This window comes from Saimiri boliviensis, chromosome 10 (assembly GCF_048565385.1).
Source record: "Saimiri boliviensis isolate mSaiBol1 chromosome 10, mSaiBol1.pri, whole genome shotgun sequence".
NCBI classification, from domain to species: domain Eukaryota; kingdom Metazoa; phylum Chordata; class Mammalia; order Primates; family Cebidae; genus Saimiri; species Saimiri boliviensis.
The window spans coordinates 66540969-66564092 of NC_133458.1; the positions used below are offsets into that span (position 1 = coordinate 66540969).

Consider the following 23124-nt stretch of genomic DNA (forward strand, 5'->3'; position numbering starts at 1 on the left):
ATACACAGTGTATTAAAGGCTCTGAGAATTCCTCCAGTTGAAAAAAATCATGTTACCAGTGTTTTTTTCAATGTTTTCAAATACATGGGAACAAAGAATTTGTTTTGTCTTTATACTCCATCAACCTGCTAAGAAACAGTTAGTGAAGAGCTTGACCATATCAAAGCCCATACTTATTTATTAATGACTTCTAGTTTCTTCCCTTGATATTAAAAGATAAGGGCCACATTAGACAAGGAGCAAAGATATGCATTTTTAAAGAACTATGTATTATTTGGAGGTAATGTGAAGAAGTCTGGTGTGTCATGGACCATTGCTTTACAGAATTTTTTTTTTTTTTTTTTTTTTTTTTTTTTTTTGAGACAGAGTTTCGCTCTTGTTACCCAGGCTGGAGTGGAATGGCGCGATCTCGGCTCACCGCAACCACTGCCTCCTGGGTTCAGGCAATTCTCCTGCCTCAGCCTCCTGAGTAGCTGGGATTACAGGCACGCGCCACCATGCCCAGCTAATTTTTTGTATTTTTAGTAGAGACGGGGTTTCACTATGTTGACCGGGATGGTCTCGATCTCTCGACCTTGTGATCCACCCGCCTCGGCCTCCCAAAGTGCTGGGATTACAGGCTTGAGCCACCGCGCCCGGCCCGCTTTACAGAATTAGCAGATATCAGCAAGCTAGGCCTTCCAATAGAGACAGTTGCCATCTAGCAGTTGTGAAGAATATAATCTTTACTAGCCTCAATTCTAACTGGAGTCCACACTCAAGATGATATGGGAGGAAATGTACAGTTTTGTTTCAATAAAACTTTGAGAGAGAGTTTCACAGAGAGTTCTAGCCAGATCACTGTCTGTGATTCTGTGATTGCCACCATTCTTGATTTTGTTAACAGAATAGCAAACCTACTTTGATTTAGCAAAGGAGCTAAAATTATTTATGCCCCTTAATCTCCCTGAAGTTTAGTTCATTTCTCTCTTTTCGATTTTTCTATCTGTAAAAGAGATAACAACATTATATATCTTACTCTATTGTTGGAAGGATTAAATGAGTGTGTGTGTGTGTGTGTGTGTGCATGTAAGTATGCATGCATACATATATGTTATGGATTAAATAGTAACACATTTGCCTGTTAGCTGTTATTATGAATATTACTAATAGATTGTGTTTAATGCTGATTCAACCAAATTAGTTGCAAATTACAAATATTATTTAATGAAATTTTTATATCAACTTCAATCTTTCACATTTGCCTGTCTCCTGAAAGTGAAATATAGAAATTTAAAAAACTTATTTCCTTGAGTGTTTTGTTTAATACAACTCTGCTGAAATATAAAGTATGCAATGATAACTGCTAATAGTGGTTAAATATTAATGAGAGCTTACTATGTGCCAGGCAGTCTCATATAATTCATAATAACCCTTTGCAGGTAATATTATTAACCTTCGTTTTATAAAAGGAAACTGATAATTTTTGCAATTGAAACAAAAGCTTACACATTTCCTTTTCTATATTCAAATAGCAGTATACTTTTTGAAAAACAAAAAGTATTTCACATAGAAGAATTAGATTATGGAAGCCATTGCTCTGGATGGAATTTTCTATACCTAAATTTTAGCCTGCTGAAAACTACTTGTAGCAAAATAAAGGAAATATGCTTGAAAATAGGAGAATTTTTCTGAATGCTTAAATACTCTTTTATGGATTATGATTGCCACAAAACCAAATTATATCTTATTTATTTTCATATATGACTGTCACTTGCAGTTACCATCAGTTATTCTCCTAATAACAAAGAGATTACAGTTAGCATGAATCTTTACAAGCCTTAATAAAGCAGATAGATTGGAAAGATCCTGTAATTACAGTGAATTCTGTATAGCACTATTGGGCTTCACCACTTAAAATGAATATCTTCACTTATTTTTGGAAATTTCCTTTTTCCAACTCAATCACATCAGTCACATTTTGGTCATGATGTATGTTTATAATAACTTCAGAATTATATTAAATCTTTTTATTTTTTTAAATTTCTAATGTTTGAAAATGTACTCATTACAATGGGTTATCCATTTTAACAGGAGATTGTCCTGACTCTGAGTTTAGAAGAAACTTAATGCAAGTGCTTCTCTCTCTCTTTTTTTTTTTTTTTTTTTTTGAGGGCAATAATTCTTAATATTTATTGCAACTTTTTTCCTTTTCTGTTTCCTTGCTAAAGTTGAACCAAAAAAAATTCTGTAATCTAATACTTGGAATAATGGTTGAATTTTGTGATAACCCCAAAACTGCAGCTCATGTCAATGCTTGGCGAGGGAAGAAGGATCAGACAGCTGCCAGTCTTTTAATTAAATTGTGGAGAAAGGAGGAAAAAGAACTAGGAGTAAAACGTGATAAAAATGGGAAGATCATTGGTGAGTATATTTATAATTGTTAGTAGAAGCAATTAGATGTATTTTTTAAAATATATTTAAATGGTATTAAGAAAGCATCAGGACTTTCACCCCTTTGTCTAAAATTTTTTTTACAAGGGTTTGAAAAAATTGCTATCATAAGTGATTGGAAGAAAATTAAGTAAATTAGTAGTAGGTTAATATTTTTAGAAAATATTTTTAAGAAATGGTATTTGATTATATTCTTTAACTAAAAAAATTAACAGTTGTTCCTAATGATGTTTCTTTGGAGTTTCTGCTTTTACATATAGATTTAGTAGTATTTCATTTACCAGTAAAATTTTGAGATGTAAATAGATTGCTTGAAAATAATATTTTAGCACGTTATACATTTCTGTTAATTAATGTTTATTCCTTTCCCTCTTTTTTTAAAATCCATTAGGTGACATGATCTGATTAATGTTTATAGAATTTGCTTTTTATATGAAAGAAGATACTGTTTCATAAATAGTCCAAAAGTTCAAAAATTTTAATTACTAGATTCTAAATTAATGAGACTTACAGTATCATAATTTTTAGTTTGTTTACATATTCCATACTGCTATATTACTTTTTTTTTTTTTTTTGAGACAGAGTTTCCTTCAAGTCGCCCAGACTGGAGTGCAATGGTGCAATCTCAGCTCACTGAAACCTCTGCCTTCCAGGCTCAAGTGATTTTCCTGCCTTACCCTCCCAAGTAGCTGGGACTATAGGCATCTGCCACCACACCCAGCTATTTTTTGTATTTTTTGTAGAGATGAGGTTTCACCATGTTGCCCAGGCTGGTCTCAAATTCCTGGGCTCAAGCAATCCAATCACCTCAGCCTGCCAAAGAGGGATTAAAGGCATGAGCCATCACACCTGGTCAATGTATTACTTTTTTTTCTTTCTTTCTTCTTTTTATTAGACGGAGTCTAACTCTGTCACCCAGGCTGGAGTGCAGTATCGTGATCTTGCTCACCGCAACCTCTGCCTCCGGCTTCAAACAATTCTGCCTCAGCCTCCCAAGTAGCTGGGACTACCGGTGTGTGCCACCACACCCAGCTAATTTTTGTACTTTTTAAGTAGAGACAGGGTTCACCATGTTGGCCAAGCTAGTCTCAAACTCCTGATATCAAGTGATCTGCCCACCTCTGCCTCCCAAACTGCTGGTATTACAGGCATGAGCCACCATGCTCCACCTACATTTTCTAAGACTTTTAAGATTCTTACGGTTTCATCTAAATGGTTAACATTTTTTTTAACTTTTATTTTAGGTTCAGGGGTACACATGCTGGTTTATTATAAGGGTCAACTCATGTCATAGAGGTTTGTTGTACAGATTATTTTGTCACCCAGTTACTAAGCCTAGTACCCAATAGTTATTTTTTCCTCATCCTCTCCCTCCTCCCACTTTCCACTCTGAAGCTGCATATCTGTTGTTCCCTTCTTTGTGCCCATGAATTCTCATCATTTAGATCCCACTTATAAGTGAGAACATGTGGTATCTGCTTTTTCTGTTCCTGTGTTAGTTTGCTAAGGATGATGGCCTCCAGCTCCATCCATGTTCGTGCAAAAGACATGATCTCATTCTTTTATGGCTGCATAATATTCCATGGTGTAAATAGACTACATTTTCTTTATCCAGTCTGTCATGATGGACATTTAGGTTGATTCCATGTCTTTGCTACTATGAAAAGCGCTGCAGTGAACGATCATGTGCTGTGTCTTTATTGTGATTTCAATTTGCATTTTTCTATAACTAAAACGTTGCTAAAGTTGTTTATCAGCTAAAGGAGCATTTGGGCTGAGACTATGGTGTTTTCTAGATATAGAATCATGTTGTCTGCAAACAGAGATAGTTTGACTTCCTCTGTCAAGAATGATTTATATTATATATTACTCTGAGTATACTCCCAGCAATGGATTGCTGGGCCAAATGACAGTTCTGTTTTTAGCTCTTTGAGGAAATGCCACACTGCTTTCCACAAGGGTTGAACTAATTTGCACTCCCAGCAACAGTGTATAAACATCCCATTTTCTCCACAAACTTGCCAGCATCTGTTATTTTTTGACTTTAATAACAGCCATTCTGACTGGTGTGAGATGCTGTTTCATTGTGATTTCTGTTTGCATTTTTTCTAATAATCAGTAATACAGAGCTTTTTTCATATGCTTGTCGGCTACATGTATGACTTCTTTTGAAAAGTGTCATTCATGTCCTTTGCCAACTTGTTAATGAAGCTGTTAGAGTTTTTTTTTTATATATATAAATTTGTTTAAGTTCTTTATAGATGCTGGATATTAGACCTTTATCAGATGCATAGTTTGCAAAAATTTTCTCCCATTCTGTAGGTTGTGTAGGTTATCTTTTCACTCTGTGGATAGCTTTGTTTGCTGTGCAGAAGCTCTTAAGTTTAATTACATCCCATTTGTCAATTTTTGCTTTTGTCGAGATTCCTTTTGGCATCTTTGTCATGAAATCTTTCCCATTCCTAAGTCCGGGTAGGTGTTGCCTAGATTGCCTTCCAGGGTTATTACAGTTTTGAGTTTTACATTTAAGTCTTCAATCCATCTTGAGTTGATTTTTGTATATGGTGTAAGGAAGAGGTTCAGTTTCAGTTTTCTGCATGTGACTAGCCACTTATCCCAGCACCATTTATTAAATGTGTAGTTCTTTCCTCATTGCTTATTTCTGTTAGATTTGTTGAAGATCAAATAGTTGTAGGTGTGTAGCCTTATTTCTGGGCTCTCTATTCTGTTCAATTTGACTGTGTCTGTTTTTGTACCAGTACTATGCTGTTTTGGTTACTATGGTCTGATAGTACAGTTTGAAGTTAGGTAACATGATGCCTGTAGCTTTGCTCTTTTTGTTTAGGATTTCCTTGACGATTGGGGCTCTTTTCGGTTCCATGTAAATTTTAAAATAGTTTTCTCTATTACATCAATATTATTATTAATAGCTTTATAGGAATAGTATTAAATCTGTAAATTGCTTTGGGCAGTATAAACATTTTAGTGATATTGATTCTTCCTATCCATGAGCATGGGATGTTTTTCCATTTGTTTGTGTCATCTCTGATTTCTTCAAGCAGTGTTTTGTAATTCTTAATGTAGAGATTTTTCAGCTCCCTGGTTAGCTGTATTCCTAGGCATTTTATTCTTTTTGCGGCAATTGTGAATGGGATTATTTCTGATTTTGCTGTTGGCTTGTCTGTTGTTGATGTATAGGAATGCTAGTGACTTTTATACATTGATTTCATATCCTGAAACTTTGCTAAAGTTGTTTATCAGCTAAAGGAGCTTTTGGAGTGAGACCATGGAGCTTTCTAGATATAGAACCATGTTGTCTACAAACAGGGATAGTTTGACTTCCTCTCTTCCTATTTGGATGCCCTTTTTTTCTTTCTGCTGCCTGTTTACTTTATCTGGGATTTCCAGTACTATGTGGTAAAAGAGCTCATGCTTCTCTTGTGCCAGTTTACAAAGGAAATACTTCCAGCTTTCCTCCATTCAATATAATGTTGGCTGTGGGTTTGTCATAGATGGCTCTCATTATTTTTAGATATGTTCCTTTAAGTATTGTTTATTTTTCAATGAAAATACTTCCCCTTCTGAGGACTTCTATCTTCAATTCATTTTTATTATTTCTGAATTTTGAACTATAGCATCATAAAATGGTTTTTATATTTATAGCATAATATATAGAAATCAAAAGTAAAGAAGGTTATATCACTGTTAAACAGACATTACTCAACTTCCGGATTTCAAAATGTTTTAAGTTATTTACATAGAAGTTTTATTTTTAAAAAGTAATTTTGTAAAATTTTAATATTTTACATAAACAATATAAATGAAAGCTTTAAGTTTTCCCACAGAGTAGGGAAGTAATAGCTGCTTAATTATTATTTCAAAGGTGTAACCATGTAATAGGTACTATTTTACTGCTATAATATTATTATACATATTATGTTATCTAGACTAATCTCAAAATTAAGTATTTGTTTACTATGGTTTTTGTCTGTCCCTTTTCTATTTTCATGCTATCCAATGATTAGATACAAAGAAACCTCTATTTACTAGCTTTCAACAAGAGCAAAAAATCATCCCACTACCTGCTAACTGCCCATCTATTGCAGTTATGGATGTTTCTGAGAATATTAGAGCAAAAATTTATGCTATATTGGGCAAACTAGGTAAGAAGTTGCTCTACAGATTCACAAGATCCTATCTGTTTTGCTAAGTTGACACAATTATTTTGTTTTGGAGTCAGTTTTTCAAATATAATGAGCAAAACTCTCTTTATACAGAGAAATGCATTTTCTATTGTTACCCCACTTCCCAACCTGTACCCCTCACCAATTAAATCAGAATCTCTGTGTGTGGGATCCAGGGAAGTATTTTTTAAAGCTCCCCAGGCAATTCCATTGTGCAGATAGGATTAAGGACAGTTAGTTTATATGATTAAGCTTAAAATACTAACATTCTGAGTCACTTGAGTTTTTTTTTTTTTTTTTGAAGTCTTTGCTTTCTGTTAAAGAATAAATTATCAAACACTCTGCAGCTTCTAAAGCAAGATATTATTGTCTGACCCCAACACAGAATGAAATGATTCCTATTCTAATGACTATATATATGAGATGGCAGAAATTTGTTATAGAAGGAAACCTACTCACAAACTACTCACAAAATTAACTTTTGTATAAATCAAGATGAAATCAAAAGTAATTTTGCATTTGTTTAAAGATAGGTAGATAGATATTTCTTAGAATCACTTGCTTTGCTAAAGTAATTCTTTGTAAACTTTAGATTTTGAAAATTTACCTGGTCTATCTGCTGAAGATTTTGTCACCCTCTGTATTATACATAGATATCTTGATTTTAAAGTAAGTATCTTTTTAATAACCTTGTTATTAAAATCTAGATAGCAAAAAATTAACTGGAAAATAAAAGATCTATTCTTGATCGTAAGCAGTCGTCTACATACTGTATAGTTTTTATTTTTTTTTTTTTTTTGGTTTTTTTTGTTTTTTTTTGAGACGGAGTTTCACTCTTGTTACCCAGGCTGGAGTGCAATGGCGCGATCTCGGCTCACCGCAACCTCCGCCTCCTGGGTTCAGGCAATTCTCCTGCCTCAGCCTCCCGAATAGCTGGGATTACAGGCACTCGCCACCATGCCCAGATAATTTTTTGTGTTTTTAGTAGAGACGGGGTTTCATCATGTTGACCAGGACGGTCTCGATCTCTTGACCTTGTGATCCAGCCGCCTCGGCCTCCCAAAGTGCTGGGATTACAGGCTTGAGCCACCGCGCCCGGCCTTAGTTTTTATTTTTTATTTTGTAACTGATACTGTTGAAGAAATACATCATATACCCATCCCATGATTGGGTGTTTTCATGGGATAAGATTTTATCTAACTTAGTTTATGAAAGAACTGATACAAAACTGTTAAGAAACTATTCAGAAGCCTAACAGATGTTTTTGTTTTTGTTTTTATTTTGTTTTGTTTTGTTTTTTGCGACGGAGTTTTTGCTCTTGTCACCCGGGCTGGAGTGCAATGGCACAATCTTGGCTCACTGCAACCTCTGCCTCAAGTGATTCTCCTGCCTCAGCTTCCCAAGTACCTAAGATTACAGGTGACTGCCACCATGCCCAGCTAATTTTTGTATTCTCATGCCTGTAATCCCAGCACCTTGTTGGGAGGCCAAAGCAGGTAGATTGCCCAAGGTCAAGGGTTCAAGACCAGCCTGTCCAACATGGTGAAACCCCATCTCTACTAAAACTACAAAATTTTAAGTATACAGTTTTTTTCTCTTTGGAGAGCATTAGGAGTTGGAATTAAATAACTTATTACTTACTAAAATAAATTATTAATACTTATTAAAGTATTATTTTATCATTGCTTTATATTATGACCCAATCTTGATTTAAAGATAGTATGTTGCTTACTTAGCTAGTTATATTTTCGTCAGCAAATAAATACTTTTGAAGTTTCAGGAAAGTTTTTGTAAGTTAACGTTCTCCTTCTACTAATATTAGTACGGTGCATTTGAATGTTGTAAATGAGTAAACCTTTATTTTCTTTCTTTATTTATTTATTTTATTTTATTTTATTTTATTTTTTTTTTGAGGCAGAGTCTTGTTCTGTCAACTAGGCTAAAGCGCAGTTGCGTGATCACAGATCACTGAAGCCTCAACCTCCCAGGCTCAAGTGATCCTCCAGCCTCAACCTCCCAAGTAGCTGGGACTACAAGTGTGTACCACTGTACCCAGCTTCCTTTTTTTGTTGTTTTTTCATTTTATTTTGTAGAGATAAGGTCTCACTTTGTTACTCAGGCTGGCCTCAAACTCCTAGGCACAAGTGAATCTACCTATTTCATTCATCCAAAGATGAATTTTATCCTTATCATAGATATATAATTTTTTTCTTTAATTTTATGGGTCCAGAATGCTTCTGCTGTACAACTCTGCTATCTTTTTTCTCTAATTCTAAATATACTCAAGAACATTAATTTCTAGACAACCTGGAATATGAGATGGAGCCACTGGCATAATGGAACCATGGAGTTAAAAGCTTGAAATTCCATTATAATTTGCCTTAGCTACATTGAAGGCCAGAGCCCCATTTCTCAGGGTAGCTGGGTTCTAGGGTCCTAGTAACCTCCATGTTCATTATTCTACAAGTTCATCTTGACCTAGCCTTCAATACAGGGCTTTAGGGAGGAAAGTAGCAGTAGTTCAAAAAGATGAGAATAAATGAGCAGTTCCTGCAGCTGTGAAATCAAGGTAACTATAAACTAGAGGGCAGTGATGATGGCAGTGACCTAGGCATAGGAGAGCCTTATCCATGAATAACATATCATTGAAAAACATTTGATAAATTCCTGCTGAGTACTCAAATGTAGCTGGTGTCCTAAGTCATTCCCAATGCACTTGATTTATTCCCAAAAAGTAATTTATGAAAAGTTTAAGTGTTAATAGGAATGACTAACCACATAAAAAATTGTATAATTGTACAGTTGTATCATTTATTTTTTGTTAACTTTATTAAACTGTTGTAACAGATTGGAGAAATATGGAATGAAATATATGAAGAAATAAAATTAGAAAAATTAAGACCAGTGACTACAGATAAAAATGCTTTGGAAGCTATTACAACAGCATCAGAAAATATTGGAAAGATGGTTGCTTCTCTGCAAAGTGAGATAATTGAAAGCCAAGCACGCCAAGATGTGCAAAATGAACAAAAAGTATATGCAAAAGTAAGCTACATAGGTAGTGAGGAGGGAGAATGAAGATAGGTTGGTTAACGGGTACAAAAATACAGTTAGAAAGAATAAGTTCTGTTGTTCAATAGCACAGTGGGGCAACTATAGTAACAACAATTTATTATATATTTCAAAATATTCAGAAGACTTGGAATGTTCCTAACACAAAGAAATGATAAATGTTTGAGGGGATAGATATCCGTTACCCTGATTATTACACACTGTATGCACACATCAAAATATCACATGTATGCCATAAATATGTACAACTATTATGTATTAATAAAAAGTAAGCCACAGATACCATTAAGGCACAAGATATTAATTTCAATGTACAAACCCAGATGAAGTTATCCGTAAGATATATTTGCTTACTTGTGAGTGTTTCAGCCTTATTTTGTAGTTTTCACTTAGAGTTATTTTCAGTGTTCCTGTGCAGTTTTAAAAGAAACTATGGAGTTTGAGATTCAGTTACTATATGCAATGCTGTTTGCTTGCATTAGAATTTTATTTCTATAGCCTTAAATTTTTAAAAGGCAGAGAGACCTGCCATTATACTTGAGACTTGCCATTGTACTCCAACCTGGGTGACAGAGCAAGATTCTGTCTCAAAGAAAAAAAAGAAACTGAAACTTAATTATCTTTCTCATTTCAGATACAAGCCACACACAAGCAAAGAGAGCTGGCTAATAAATCATGGGAAAATTTCTTGGCTAGAACATCAAATGCTAAAACATTAAAGGTAGGATTTTTAATGTATTATAGTATCCACAACAAATAGCCAACTCTAAGAGGCAGACTTTTTCAGGTACAAATGTTCATTCATTTTTTTCTAGTGACTTTTCCATACAATACCAACACTATTAGATGCTCATATGCAATTTAGAGTGGTAACTGAAACTGCATTTCACAGTTATGTAAGAAGCTGCTTTGAGTTTCATTTGGCTTATCAGGGAAAAGCAAGGGTGATGTTCTTGGCCTACATAAAGAAAAGATGACAGCTGGGAATCAGCAGGAACATGTGTTCTGCTTTCCATTCTGAACCTGCTTATTCATTGACTTCTTTTCTGTGAGACGCAAAGGACAGAAAGAGCAACTATCCTGTATTACTCTCTCCCCCAAGAGTTTTCCCTCTGTAATCAGCAAAAGAGGCATTACGTTAAAACTTAAATGAGAATTGGGATGAATATTCTTTTGTAAAAAAAAAAAAAAAAAAAAAAAAAGTGGTAAGCTACTTCAGCTGTAAGCTAGAAACTAATCTAAAACATTTATAGTCCTAATCGTTCACTTGAAATATGTGAGAAATACCTTGGATTTCCAGAATTTCATTACTTTTCCTCACCCTTTTCCATTAATATCTTGGAGACACTTTTAAAAAAAATCTCTCCTTCATTTCTGATACTTTGGATACACTTCACCTAATGCTCCAATTCTTCCTGTAGATATCAAATTGCTAAATGTTAAGTTAGTCCACAAAGACAGTGGAAACCTATTAAGATAGCAAAACCAAAGTTAAGGACAAGCTCACTCAAGGTACCAAATTATTCTCCCTTTTTACTGAAAGTTCTTCCCAACTCTTCTTATAAAATGTCTTCATAACTGCCTGTATTTTTAGCACTAGTTAATGAAAATCAGCCCCTTTCTTGTAGATTGTTTGTTACTTCACATTTCAATTGTTTAGTGTCTCAAATAACTTGAAAATAATTTCAAATAGCTTTAATATAACTGCAGTGAATTATATAATTTATATTATTCTGAATGCTTACAACATTTAAGTGTACCTAATCAGTTGGTAATTTATGCAACATAGTTTGCAACATGCATCACTTGATACAAATTTAATAAATTTAATAGCTTATTAAATTATGTGCTAAAAATTGAACCTGATTTCCTTAGGACCTGCTTGACTCCTTGGTCATATATGACCAGTACTTTTGGAAATCTCTGAAACACTTTTAGGTGACTGAAGTCTTCTTCAGTGTGCAAATTATCTAACTTACTAATAACTGTGTTTTTAGTCTACATGAGTAAATGCAGATTTCAGAGCTATCTAATAAACAGCCAAACTATAAGCCAGACACAATTAAATATATTTTCATTGTAAGTACCATCATTACTGATTTAATAGCAATTAATATTATTTTCTTTCTAATTTAAAAATTCTCAGAAAGTAAAAAGGCTTCAAGAAAAGGCTATTGAAGCCTCTAGATACCGTGAACGACCACAAAATGCAATATTTCACCCAACAGATATTAAAGGCCTTAACACAACGGTAAGATTCTTTTTCTCCATAACATTTTCTTAATAGACATTAAGTTTAGGGTGTTTGTACAACTGTGAAAATATACTGAAAACCATTAAATTTTACACTTTAAATGAGTGGCTTATGTGGTATTTAATTTTATCTCAATAAAACTGTTCAGAAAAGAAAACATTTAAAATTTAAAATTAGAAGTTAAAAAATTAATAAAAAAAAAAACCAGACCCTCAAAATATTATTTCTATGGGATTTTTTATCTCACATTTTTTTCTTTTGCTGTTCAAATTTCACATCATTTTTTTGCTGTTCAAATTTCACATCACTAAGCCATATTTATCTCCAGGGTATATCCACTCTTGCCTAGTTCTGGTTTAGAGTAGGCTCAGCCCTCCAAGATTTCTAAGAAATTGTTATAAACACTAGTCAGCATATAACTGTCCTTATATCTGATAGAAAAGGCACAATGCTTCCTTTTCCTGGCAAGTAGACTCAAAGTGTTCCTGGCATCCTCTGCTAGACTTAATTTGCCCCCAGTTACAAAGCTGATAAGCAAGAGAAGTAGAATTCAAACCCACTTTTCCTGACTCTGATGTCCTTATCTTTCTATTACACCACAACTGTCTCCTAGTTACTCAAATGTTCATTTTGTGCCTTTTTCAAAGTAAGTTGAAGGATAAATGAGTTTTTCTCTTACTGAAAATTGTGTAAATGGACTTTTAGATATTTGCCTTTTGCCTTTTTAGGTGCCCTCTGGTGGGGTAGTAACAGTGGAAAGCACTCCTGCCCGATTACTAGGTGGACCTCTGGCTGATACGGATATTGCTCTTAAAAAACTGCCCATTCGAGGAGGAGCCTTGCACAGGGTGAAAGCAGTTAAAATTGAGGATGTACCAAAAAAGAGTATTCCTACATAATATACTGTAGAGACTTTTTGAAATAAAATCAGCTTATAATTTTTTTAGTTGATATCTTTATATATACATAAAGCAAATATTTTAGAATAAATTTTTTAGTATAAATATTTTAGTAAAATACTATAAAAAATAAAGGACATATAACTTATTTTTATGGAAAACATCAACATTAATATCAGAAGAGTTGTCATCAGTTTCTTTGGAAAGGCTATCAATATTATTAAGTGAAGTTGTAAAGCATAGTACAGCAGTTAGGACTCTGTTGGTTGCATGTGAACTATTCTAACTCGTTTAAGCCAGAAAAAAAAATTTCTTACAGGCTCTGTATCTATCAAATCTAGGAGTAATTTAGACTACAGACATTGCTAAATCTAAGGACTAAAACTATATGAGTAGGTTCTTTTCCTGCCCTAGCAGCTCTTGGCTTACATTCTCTTAAGTTCATGCCTGTGTATCAGTAGTTTCTGCAACTGCCTCTGCATCTCAGGACCCCTGACTGACCACATGCCTCCTCCTGAGCCATTCACCATAACATGGACCAAGGCTGAGTACTGCCTATTCCTGGAGCCAGAAGCAGGCTAACCCCATCCAAAACATATGGATAGAGTGGGGAATCAGGGTACTATTATCAGAAGTAAGTATATATGAATATTGGGCAGCAAGAAAAACAATACCTCTGCAACAAGTATGTTGATCAAAATAAAATTATGTTTTCTTTGCTATACAAGCAAATGTTTATCATCAGCTAAATGGTAAAAAATAAAAAGAAAAATACTGCTTGTTTTATTCTTAATATATAAATATGCAAAGCAAACTCTAATACTACTTCTCTTCTTTAATGGGGAAGAGAATTGTACAATGGGGGAAGTGTTTTCTCTTGTTTGGTGGTAGATGTATCTTGTCAAAGAATAGGAGATAAATGCTTTTATGCTGGACGTATAGGAAACCTGTGTCCCTGGATGCCGCTATGAAGTTTCCCTCTCCTGCCTTCATTCCCTTCACACCCCTCCTCCAGCCAGGAAGCCACAAAGTTGAGTTCATGTCGAGGGATCATAGAGACAAGGATATGTTTCTCAGACAGGAAAATAAACTGGAATTTAAGTCTGGATTCTGGGCCCATGGGGCACACTCAACAGTGTTACTGGTAAATGTATAACAGCTGCCTCTCCAGGAGGGAAAAGCACTGATTTACATCACATTCTCACCAGTTCACACGGTATAAATACTGCCGCTATTACCAATCTCTAGCTACCAACATGATGCCATTGAATACAGACTTGGGAAAACAAACATAGGTTCTACTTTCATTATTAGATAAGAGCAGTCTTAGCACCTCATTGGGCCCACATTTTCCTCCCTCTTCTTTCCTCCTCCTCCTCTTCCTCCTCCCCCACTCCTTCCTTCCTCCTCTTTCCCTACATTCCTCTAGGGGATTTTCCATTATCCTGTCTGTGAAGACAGTAACACCTTCATTGAGAGTAGAGACTGCAGCTATTGTTATTGTTCTAGTTAGAATGAGTTGCCAGTTCACCTTTGATTGGCAGCCTCTCACCCTGGCCCAGATACCCATCCCCTTGTGCCCCATAGGAGTAGATAACATGTATCCACTTATCAGTGAGCTTTGTTCTCTCCTGTATCCCTTTCTCTAGTCTACCACCCTCAACAAGATATTAAAAGGCATAATTTGTTTCTTCCCTTCACAGGAAACCCCAAGCATGGGCAGGAGCATACAGCAATTGAGATGCCCATACAAAAAGCACCAGATACATCTTAGGTACACTTCAGAATACCCAGAATTGATGTGAAGTATCCATAGCTAACAACAATGAATCTTTGCTCTATTTTGTAGACTATAAGCTCTCTAAGAACAAGGTAGAGACCATATCTCATTACTTATTGTACTCAATATCTCAGTAAATAAATGATTAGATAATGTGATTGTGGCCTCAGCTCCTGGCAGCCTTCCCTTGTGCTCTCCAAATGCAGCTCAATGTACTGAGCTCAAAGGGAAGTTTCAGCCAGCAAAATACAAGTAATGTTTAACATAGACAACATGTTATTTAAATGTATTTACTTCGATAGATTTTCTCCAAAATGGTGAGGTATAAATACTGCTACATGAATATAACCAAGGTGTGGAAATAGTATTACCTGCCTGAGTATCATTTTTCTATGTAGTACAGCTAAATATGTCAGATTGATTAGGACTGACTCTAATCTAGATAATTTGTGATGCCTGTGGACCTTTCCCTTTGCATGTAGATTTTACCTTTCTTCAGTAAGAAGAAAGGTAAAACAGGGCAGATTATTACCTATCAGCGATTTAATAGACAAGTAAATGTAAGTTGATGGAGAGCAGTAATGTTGCTTAATACAGACACTTGCACTTAGTAGACAGATTCACCCAAGTTTGCATAATATAATTCTAGCCACCACACAGTGAGTGAGTGAGTGAGTGAGTGAATCTCACAATGTCACTAATTCTAAGTCTCTGTCTCTCATCACATCCTGTACTCTCAAACCACACCTGAGCCCTAGGGGATGTAATGTCTATCCTATCCTGCCTGGCTGAGAGGATGGTATTATTTTCTTACATTAGTCAGGTGAGACAAAATTTCAAGCTTTCAAACTGAAACTTACTACTCAACTGAATGAAAAGAAAGTCAAAAGAATAAAAGTGATGAAATTCAGTGAGCACAGATAAAAGTCACTTCGACAATCTCAGTAATGAGATTTTTACCACATGCGGGAGCTCATTCCAGCACGGTTAAACGAATTGTCAGACAGCACTTACTCACATTGGGTGAAAAAAAATCAATGAATAATTAAGTGAATAATGTTCATCCATCTGGCATCCTTAGTTCACCTTAGGGAACATAAGGTATATTTTACACACAACTATGTTATCCACCTTAAGTTTTTAAGGTCAAATATCCAGTTTCTTCATCATTCTTCTGGTAATATAGTTTCTAGAATTTATCAATCTGGTCAGCTCCATCTGATGTGCTACAGTTCATTAATATTCCTCTAAACTGTGACCAAACAGAACAAAGATTTTTCAGGTGAGCAGGAACAATGTAGTCCCTCTCATTTTTGGCATTCTGCCAACACAACCTTAACTTACATTAGTTTTCATTAGCAACCATTTTTCTTTATTGCTTATATTTAGTTGCCTTTCAAGGAAAATGTCAAGGATACTTTTTGAGAAACAGTAGCAGACGCTGACATCCAGAAACTGGCCTGGTACTTTCAGATCAAAATTTTATAGATAGACTCAATACCCAGACTTTGGTTTCTAATATAATTCTCTAATAAAAATGAGCCTGGGCTCCTTGGAGAAATGGCTTTCTAAGGCTGGGGCAAAAATATGTGAGTCTGGAGCATCTTATTGAGCTCCCAGTGGCCATACCTGGAATGATTTGAATAAATCAATAATGTAGTGTTGGATTAAAAACCGAAGTATAAATAAATGTTTATAAATCCATACGGATATAAATAAATGATGAAAGGAAGGAAAGAGGGAAGGGAGGGAAAGAGAAAGTTGGGGAAGCCGCCATACAAAGAGTTCTAAATGATTTATGTAGATATTCCCTCCTTAAGAAGGTAGAAGATAACTCCCCATTCTCACGTATGGGTTGTGCTTAGTGACTTCCTTCCAAAGAATATAATATAGAAAGAAAGTCGAAAGCAACTTTACGATGGAGAAAATTGGCAAACACTACCTTAGCCAATGTTAAATACCATTAATGGTAAGTCACGTCAGTGACATGTGCCTTTGATAGGACGTGTTGAGTATGATACTTTACCTCTGTGGTCTTCATCTCAAAAGCCTATAATCCAGTCTAACAATCAGGCAAACCCAAATTGAGGGGCATTTTGTAGTATACCTCACCAATACTCAAAATAGTCAAGGTCATCAAAAACATGGTCTTAGACACCGTCACAACCCACAGGAGCCTATGAAGACATGACAACTCAGTGTAACATGGGATCCTAAATGAGATCCTGGAACAACAATAACAAAAAAGTACCTTAGGGAAAAACCACTGAAATCTGAATCAAATATGAAGTTTAGTTAATATTGTATTGGTTTCAGGCCAGGTGCTGTGGCTCATGCCTGTAATCCGAGCACTTTGGGAGGCTGACTCGGACAGATCACATGAGCCCAGAAGTTTGAGACTGGATTGGGCAATAGGGTGCAATCTCAACTCTAAAAAGAATACAAAAATTATCTGGGAGTGGTGGTTCACACCTATAGTTCCAGCTACTCAGGAAGCTGAGGTAGGAGGATCAATTGAACCCAGGACAATGAGGCTGCAGTGAGCCAGGATTGCACCACTGCACTCCAGCCTGAGTGAAAGAGCAAGACCCTGCCTCAAAAACAAAACAAAACAAAACAAAAAAAACAAAATAAAAATTAAAAAGAAAAAATGGGTAAGAGGTATATAGGAGCTCTGAGTACCATCCTTGCAACTTTTCTGCAAATTTAAAACTATTTTAAAATGAAAAGTTTATCAAATTTACAAGAAAAAAAATTAAAAAGTGGGCAAAGGACATGAACTTCAAAAGAAGTAATACAAGCAGCCAACAAGCATATGAAAAAAAGCTCAACATCACTGATCATTAGAAAAATGCTATCAAACCACCATCTCACACTTGTCAGAATGGTGTTATTAAAAAGTCAAAAAATAACATGCTGGTGACACTGCAGAGAAAAGGGGATGCTTATACACCGTTGCTAGGAGTGTAAATTAGTTCAACCATTGTGGAAAGCAGTGTGGCAATTCCTCAGTTAAAATCAGAACTACTATTTGACCCAGCAATCTCATCGACTGTATATGCTCGAAGAAATATAAATCATTCTACCATAAAGACATGCACATGCCAGGCACAGTGGAGCATGCCTGTAGTCCCAGCTACTTGGGAGGCTGAGGCTGGAGGATCACTTGAATCCAGGAGTTCTGGGCTGTAGTGTGCTATGCTGATGGGGAGTCTGCACTAAGTTCAGCATCAATATGGTGACCTCCTGGGTGCCAGGGACCACCAGGTTACCTAAGGAGGGGTGAACCGGCCCAGGTCTGAAATGGAGCAGGTCAAAACTCCCATGCTGATCAGTAGTGGGATCCTACCTGTGAATAGCCACTGCACTCCCACCTGGGCAACATAGCGAGACCCTGTCTCTTAAAAGACACACACATGAATGTTCACTGAAGCATTATTCACAATAGCAAAGACATGGAATCAAACTAAATGCCCATCATGACAGACTGGATAACGCAAATGTGGTCCACATACACCACGGAATACTATTCAGTCATGTAAAGAATGAGAACATGTCTTGCAGGAATATGGATGGAACTAGAGGCCATTATCGTTAGCAAACTAACATGGGAAAAGAAAACTGAATACCACTCATTGAAGTGGGAGCTAAATGATGAGAACTCATGGATACAAAAAGGAGAACAGCAGACACTGGGGTCTACTTGAGGATGGAGAGTGGGAAGAGGGAGAGAATCAGAAAAACTAACTATTGACTACTAGGCTTAGTACCTGGGTGACAAAAGAATCTGTACAACAAACCCCTGTGACATGTGTTTGCCTATAGAACAAAGCTGCACATGTACCCCTGAACCTAAAAGTTAAAAAAAAAATAAAATTAAAACTTCAATGTTAAAAAAAAAAATTCTGGCCAGGTGCAGTGGCTCATGCCTGTACCAGCACTTTGGGAGGTAGAGGCACGTGGATCACATGAGGTCAGGAGTTCGAGACCAGCCTGGCCAATATGGTGAAACCCTGTCTCTACTAAAAATACAAAAAAATTAGCCGAGCATGGTGGCGGGCACTTGTGATCCCAGCTACTCGGGAGACTGAGGCAGGAGAATCTCTTGAACCTGGGAGGCAGAGGTAGCAGTGAACCTAGATCACGCCATTGCACTATAGCCAGAGCAACAAGAGTGAAACTCCATCTCAAAAAAAGAAAAAATAAAAAAGATTTGATAGAAACAGCAGAGGAACTTTAGACATAGATAATTATTATCCCTTGTATCATCTTATGAAGAAATATTTGTGGGGTCAATATTAGATTCTTTGACACCTTTTTTCTCCTCAGCCTTAAGCTCTCTGAGAAATAATTGGTTATGAGCTAAGCCAAATGAGGACAGCATAAACCCAAAACTATGAAACTGATTGAGTCTTCACCATGGTACCACTACAAGAATTGGTGGTTTGTTTTGTAAAATGATCTCTTGACTGATCTAGTCAAAGACAAAAGAGAAATACATAGTGTCCCCATTCAGCTTCATTTTGACCACTCACTTTATCTTCTATTTTAATATCATAAAATTGCTTTTGAATTAGATATTTCAGTCTATACCCGCATTGTCCCACTGCAGTGTCAACTCTGTGAGTAAAGGATTACATCTGGATTGTTCACTAATATACCCTTAAGCTTAATGAATATTTGTTGAATGAATCAATAATGAACAGAAAGAATACGTTTTTTTTATACTCAGATGACATTATTTGTGCCAAAAACGGGGAGGAATTTTAACATAAATAGGTACGTAATCACCATCAAAAGCTTAAGATGAACTGTTCTAAAACCAGATTGCCCAGTTTAGCAAATGGTCTTGTTTTTAGCAAATGGTCTTATCCAATGTAGTATGTAAATTCAATTAAAAGAACTAGAATCCACTTTGCCATTAACTGGAAGACTAATTTTATTGATTTAATCTAAAATGTTTATCATTGCTGCAATAAAATTGTCATGACAACTATGAGTGATTGAGGACAACTGGTTGAACAATTTTTTAGAATAAAATTATGTGGTCTTGCTTTACAGCATTGAACTTTTGAGCTTCAATCATTTGCCCACAGATTGTAGAAGAGAACTGTTTTTTAAGGAAAACCTAACACTGCCTCTAGGTACCACTTCAGCTCCTCTGCAGGAAATGAATTCTAGGTGGATATCTGTCTGGTCATTTTTATGAGAACATTAGCCCTACCCTCCAACCAGTTGATTTTCTGACCTTAGGGATCCATCCTTAATTGGTAAGATAAGATATTTTCAATCTAGTAATTTATTAGCCCTACAATCTCATATTATCTGCTACTCACTTATGCAAAATTGGTTATATGAAACAATATTACTGAACGCTATGAGGTCCTTCTTAAATATTGAAGATTCTTTACCTGGAGTTTATGCAACCCCCTGAAATCACATGTAAAATGTAATCTTATGAGTGTTAGTATACAAAACTCCTAATATATGGTCTGTATGTCATCAGAATTTGAAAGTGCTCCATAATGCAAAGAATGCCCTTCCTTTAATTCAAAGTTTATTCTTGGATCAGGTCAGACCATAAACAGTTAGTTACTTGTTCAGTATTATTTTAGCTAATTTTCAAACTTTTAATATTTGAGTTTGAGTGTACTTGAATCAGACTGTACAGGAGAGAACCTGTCATTGTAAGGATTTTTGAAACCGGTGCTGTAAACCATGGTAGCCACTGTGAAAACCTGCGAGTCAGATTTTTATTGATTCTTTGTCCTGGAAAAGGCTAGACCTCTATTGAACATGTGGTTTGGATTTTCTTATAAGCATGTGAATCTCGAAACTGTTCACGTGTCCCTCTTCACTATGAGAAGTAGGAGACAGACCAAATTTATAGGTACCCTGCATCAAAGGTATAGGCTTTTATGACATGCATTCAAAAAGTATTCTTCTAAACCATAACTCCATTGTATTACTTTCCTGTCTTCATGTCCCATTGTTCCAATTTCCTCCCCTACTTCACATTTTCCTTTTCTTTGGTATATTTAAGCTTCACATCCTTTTTGAAATAGCTTCACATCCTTTTTGAAGTAAGATGTGAAATAAAAACAGGCAATATAAAAAAACTCAGCTAACACAAAAATTCTATCAAATTATACTTTACTAAAATGAAGTCTCTTACTGTCTTTTTGTTTAATGTTCCTTTTTCAAAACAAAGACAATAAAAAGAAGAATATAAGTTTTAGTGCTTAATGCATAAAAATACTTTAATATAGAAGATGGCTTGGTAATGAAATGTACATTTCAAAAACAACACAATATACTACATTAAATATTACTTTTTAGGATAATACTGCCATTAATTTTGGCACAGTTTAAAAGTCAATGTTAATGTATAAGATACCTTATAAAATTGGTTATAATTTTATTCCATTGACTATTATATTAAAAATATATATCACATTTGCCTGTTAATTTGTGTTTTCTTTAAAATGAAGACATTGTACAAACATACAAAGTCAAAAATTATTGAGAAATTACCTGAAAAGATTGGAATAATTGAACAGCAATAAAGCTACAACAAAAAAACGTTGATCAGTATTAAAAGAAATAATTTGTATAACTACTAGAAGAAATATTTGACCTCATAAGTACTGACAAGTTTTCAGGTCACTGTCATCTTGCTTGAGGTATTTTTCATATTTTCTCTTAAATGTAATATTCTCATTTTGTAAAATCTAGTCCAATAAGATTTAAAAGAACAAATTGTTGATACTCATTCCAATATGACTCTTAAGATTTCCCGCTTTTATACAACTCTATGAAAAAATTAATTTCAAAAGCCTAAATACATGTCTGATGTTTAAAATTTCTTCAACAAATGTAATTTGAATAATTACAGGTTTAAGTGACTTATGAACTATTCATGGGGAAACGAGAATGATTTTAATTATCTACCAAAGTGTATTATATCCCAAGATCATTTAGAATTGTTTGCACATCAGAGCTCGTGTGGTTTGTAAATAATATAAAATGAGTAAAAATGAAAATCAAAACCTATCATTTTAGGAAAAAACTAAATATGGGAAATTTGCTAGCCTGTTGCATAACTTGAAAAAAATCAGAAGAATTAAATAGTGACTTTTAAAGAAAAGTAAACTACAATTATTTTAAATACAAATTTAAATTACCTCCTGTTATTTTCTGTGGAATATTATATTTGGGAGGCATCACCTGTCTTCTGCCCATTCCATGAGATCTTGAAAGCAAGCAGTCTACATACATGTCCCAGAAATCCTGAGCTATGTTTAAGAAGACATTATAATGTCCAGGCCGCTGAGATTTTTGCAAGAACAACATGAAATTCCAAAAAGCATCCACATTGTGCCCTATCTTGAGTTCCTTAAGATCTATCAGTGTCAAAGAGCAAGCTTTCCAGCACTGGAGATCAATGTCTTCGGTGATCCCTGGGCTGATGCTAGCAAGCACTCCCTTTTGAAACTTAAAGTCAGCATTAACCAGATTGATCAGCATCATGCAGCCCAGCTGTAGGTACAACCATCTTCTTGCAGCAAAACCCATTTCTATTTAAAAAATAAAAATAAATTATTCAATCACTTGACCTAAAAAACTACACCCACCCACATATATTTGTTTTTGATCAAGCCAAATTTGCTTACTAGGTATTTGTTAGTTTTTTCTAGGTTACTGATTGTCACACCTTCCTTTAGGACATTACAGTTCCAATTTGATTTCCAACGTTCTGATCAAAAGCCTTCGGGAGTCATTGAAATCCAACACGTTTATGAAAATGTGAAAAGTTCATTTAATCACAGACCTTTAAAACTGGCAGAAACCTTAAAGAGCTTGTGCTCCAACCTTCTCCCTTTACTGATTAGAACAATGATAAGTGATACAGTCCCGCAAGACTTTAGACTCCTCACTGCCTATCCAAGACTCCTACCTGCCACAACACATTTCAACTAAGTGGATCAAAATGCAGTCCTTTCCACATGTAACCAGAAGAAATATTTTGTTGTTGTTAATTGAGGTATTATCAACCCAAATAGTACTAGATCTCACAAGCACCGTTTAAGTTTCAAAGTTACTGCTGTTTCTATTTATTGGAGAATACCATTAGGAACTAATGTTCGGTGTATCCCTGGCTTCTCTCAGGTTGTTGAGGAGCTGGTTGGAGAAGATGAACATATACACGCATGAAGGAGCATGAAGACAAAGGTGATGTAAGGTAGGATGAGAGTATGCAGGGCCCATTATATTCAGCAAAATCTTGGCATTTTCTAATGCTTCTTTGCACACTTCATTGCCAACTACTGTTCAGTAAAATCGGCCCAAAGCACATAGAAGGAAGTCAAGGAAGAAGTTGGCATTGAATTGCCACACAGCTATTACTCAAGGCTGGTGTTAGAAATGTCCCTTTTACAACCTTGACAGCAACGGGGAGGGATAGAGTGAGGATAACAGATCCAGAACACATCCCCTATCCCA

The 23124-nt window shown here is 35.4% G+C and overlaps 2 protein-coding genes across 5 annotated transcripts in view; one reads left to right on the forward strand and one right to left on the reverse strand.

Moving 5' to 3' along the window:
- The window catches only part of CFAP69 (cilia and flagella associated protein 69), a 72746-nt gene extending 52549 nt beyond the window's left edge, over positions 1–20197 (forward strand). The window contains exons 17-24 of one of the 4 annotated variants that reach the window (XM_003921184.4): positions 2211–2403; positions 6459–6596; positions 7210–7286; positions 9465–9662; positions 10324–10410; positions 11836–11940; positions 12672–14714; positions 19684–20197. In XM_003921184.4, coding sequence (XP_003921233.3) covers positions 2211–2403; positions 6459–6596; positions 7210–7286; positions 9465–9662; positions 10324–10410; positions 11836–11940; positions 12672–12842 — 969 coding nt within the window. In that variant the 3' untranslated portion in view covers positions 12843–14714; positions 19684–20197. Of the gene's footprint in view, positions 1–2210; positions 2404–6458; positions 6597–7209; positions 7287–9464; positions 9663–10323; positions 10411–11835; positions 11941–12671; positions 14715–19683 lie in introns of those variants that run through there. The other 3 variants (XM_074379392.1, XM_010345134.3, XM_074379391.1) reach the window with 3 other exon arrangements.
- Positions 325–22804, reverse strand: FAM237B (family with sequence similarity 237 member B). The gene has a single exon (XM_074379393.1). It carries the CDS (start codon positions 22195–22197, stop codon positions 21781–21783), a length of 417 nt encoding a protein of 138 aa, XP_074235494.1. The 5' UTR covers positions 22198–22804; the 3' UTR covers positions 325–21780.
- Positions 22805–23124: the final 320 nt, after the last annotated feature.

Excerpts from the sequence above, each read along its gene's own strand:
- FAM237B (XM_074379393.1), bottom strand. The coding sequence starts at position 22,197 with ATGGGTTTTGCTGCAAGAAGATGGTTGTACCTACAGCTGGGCTGCATG.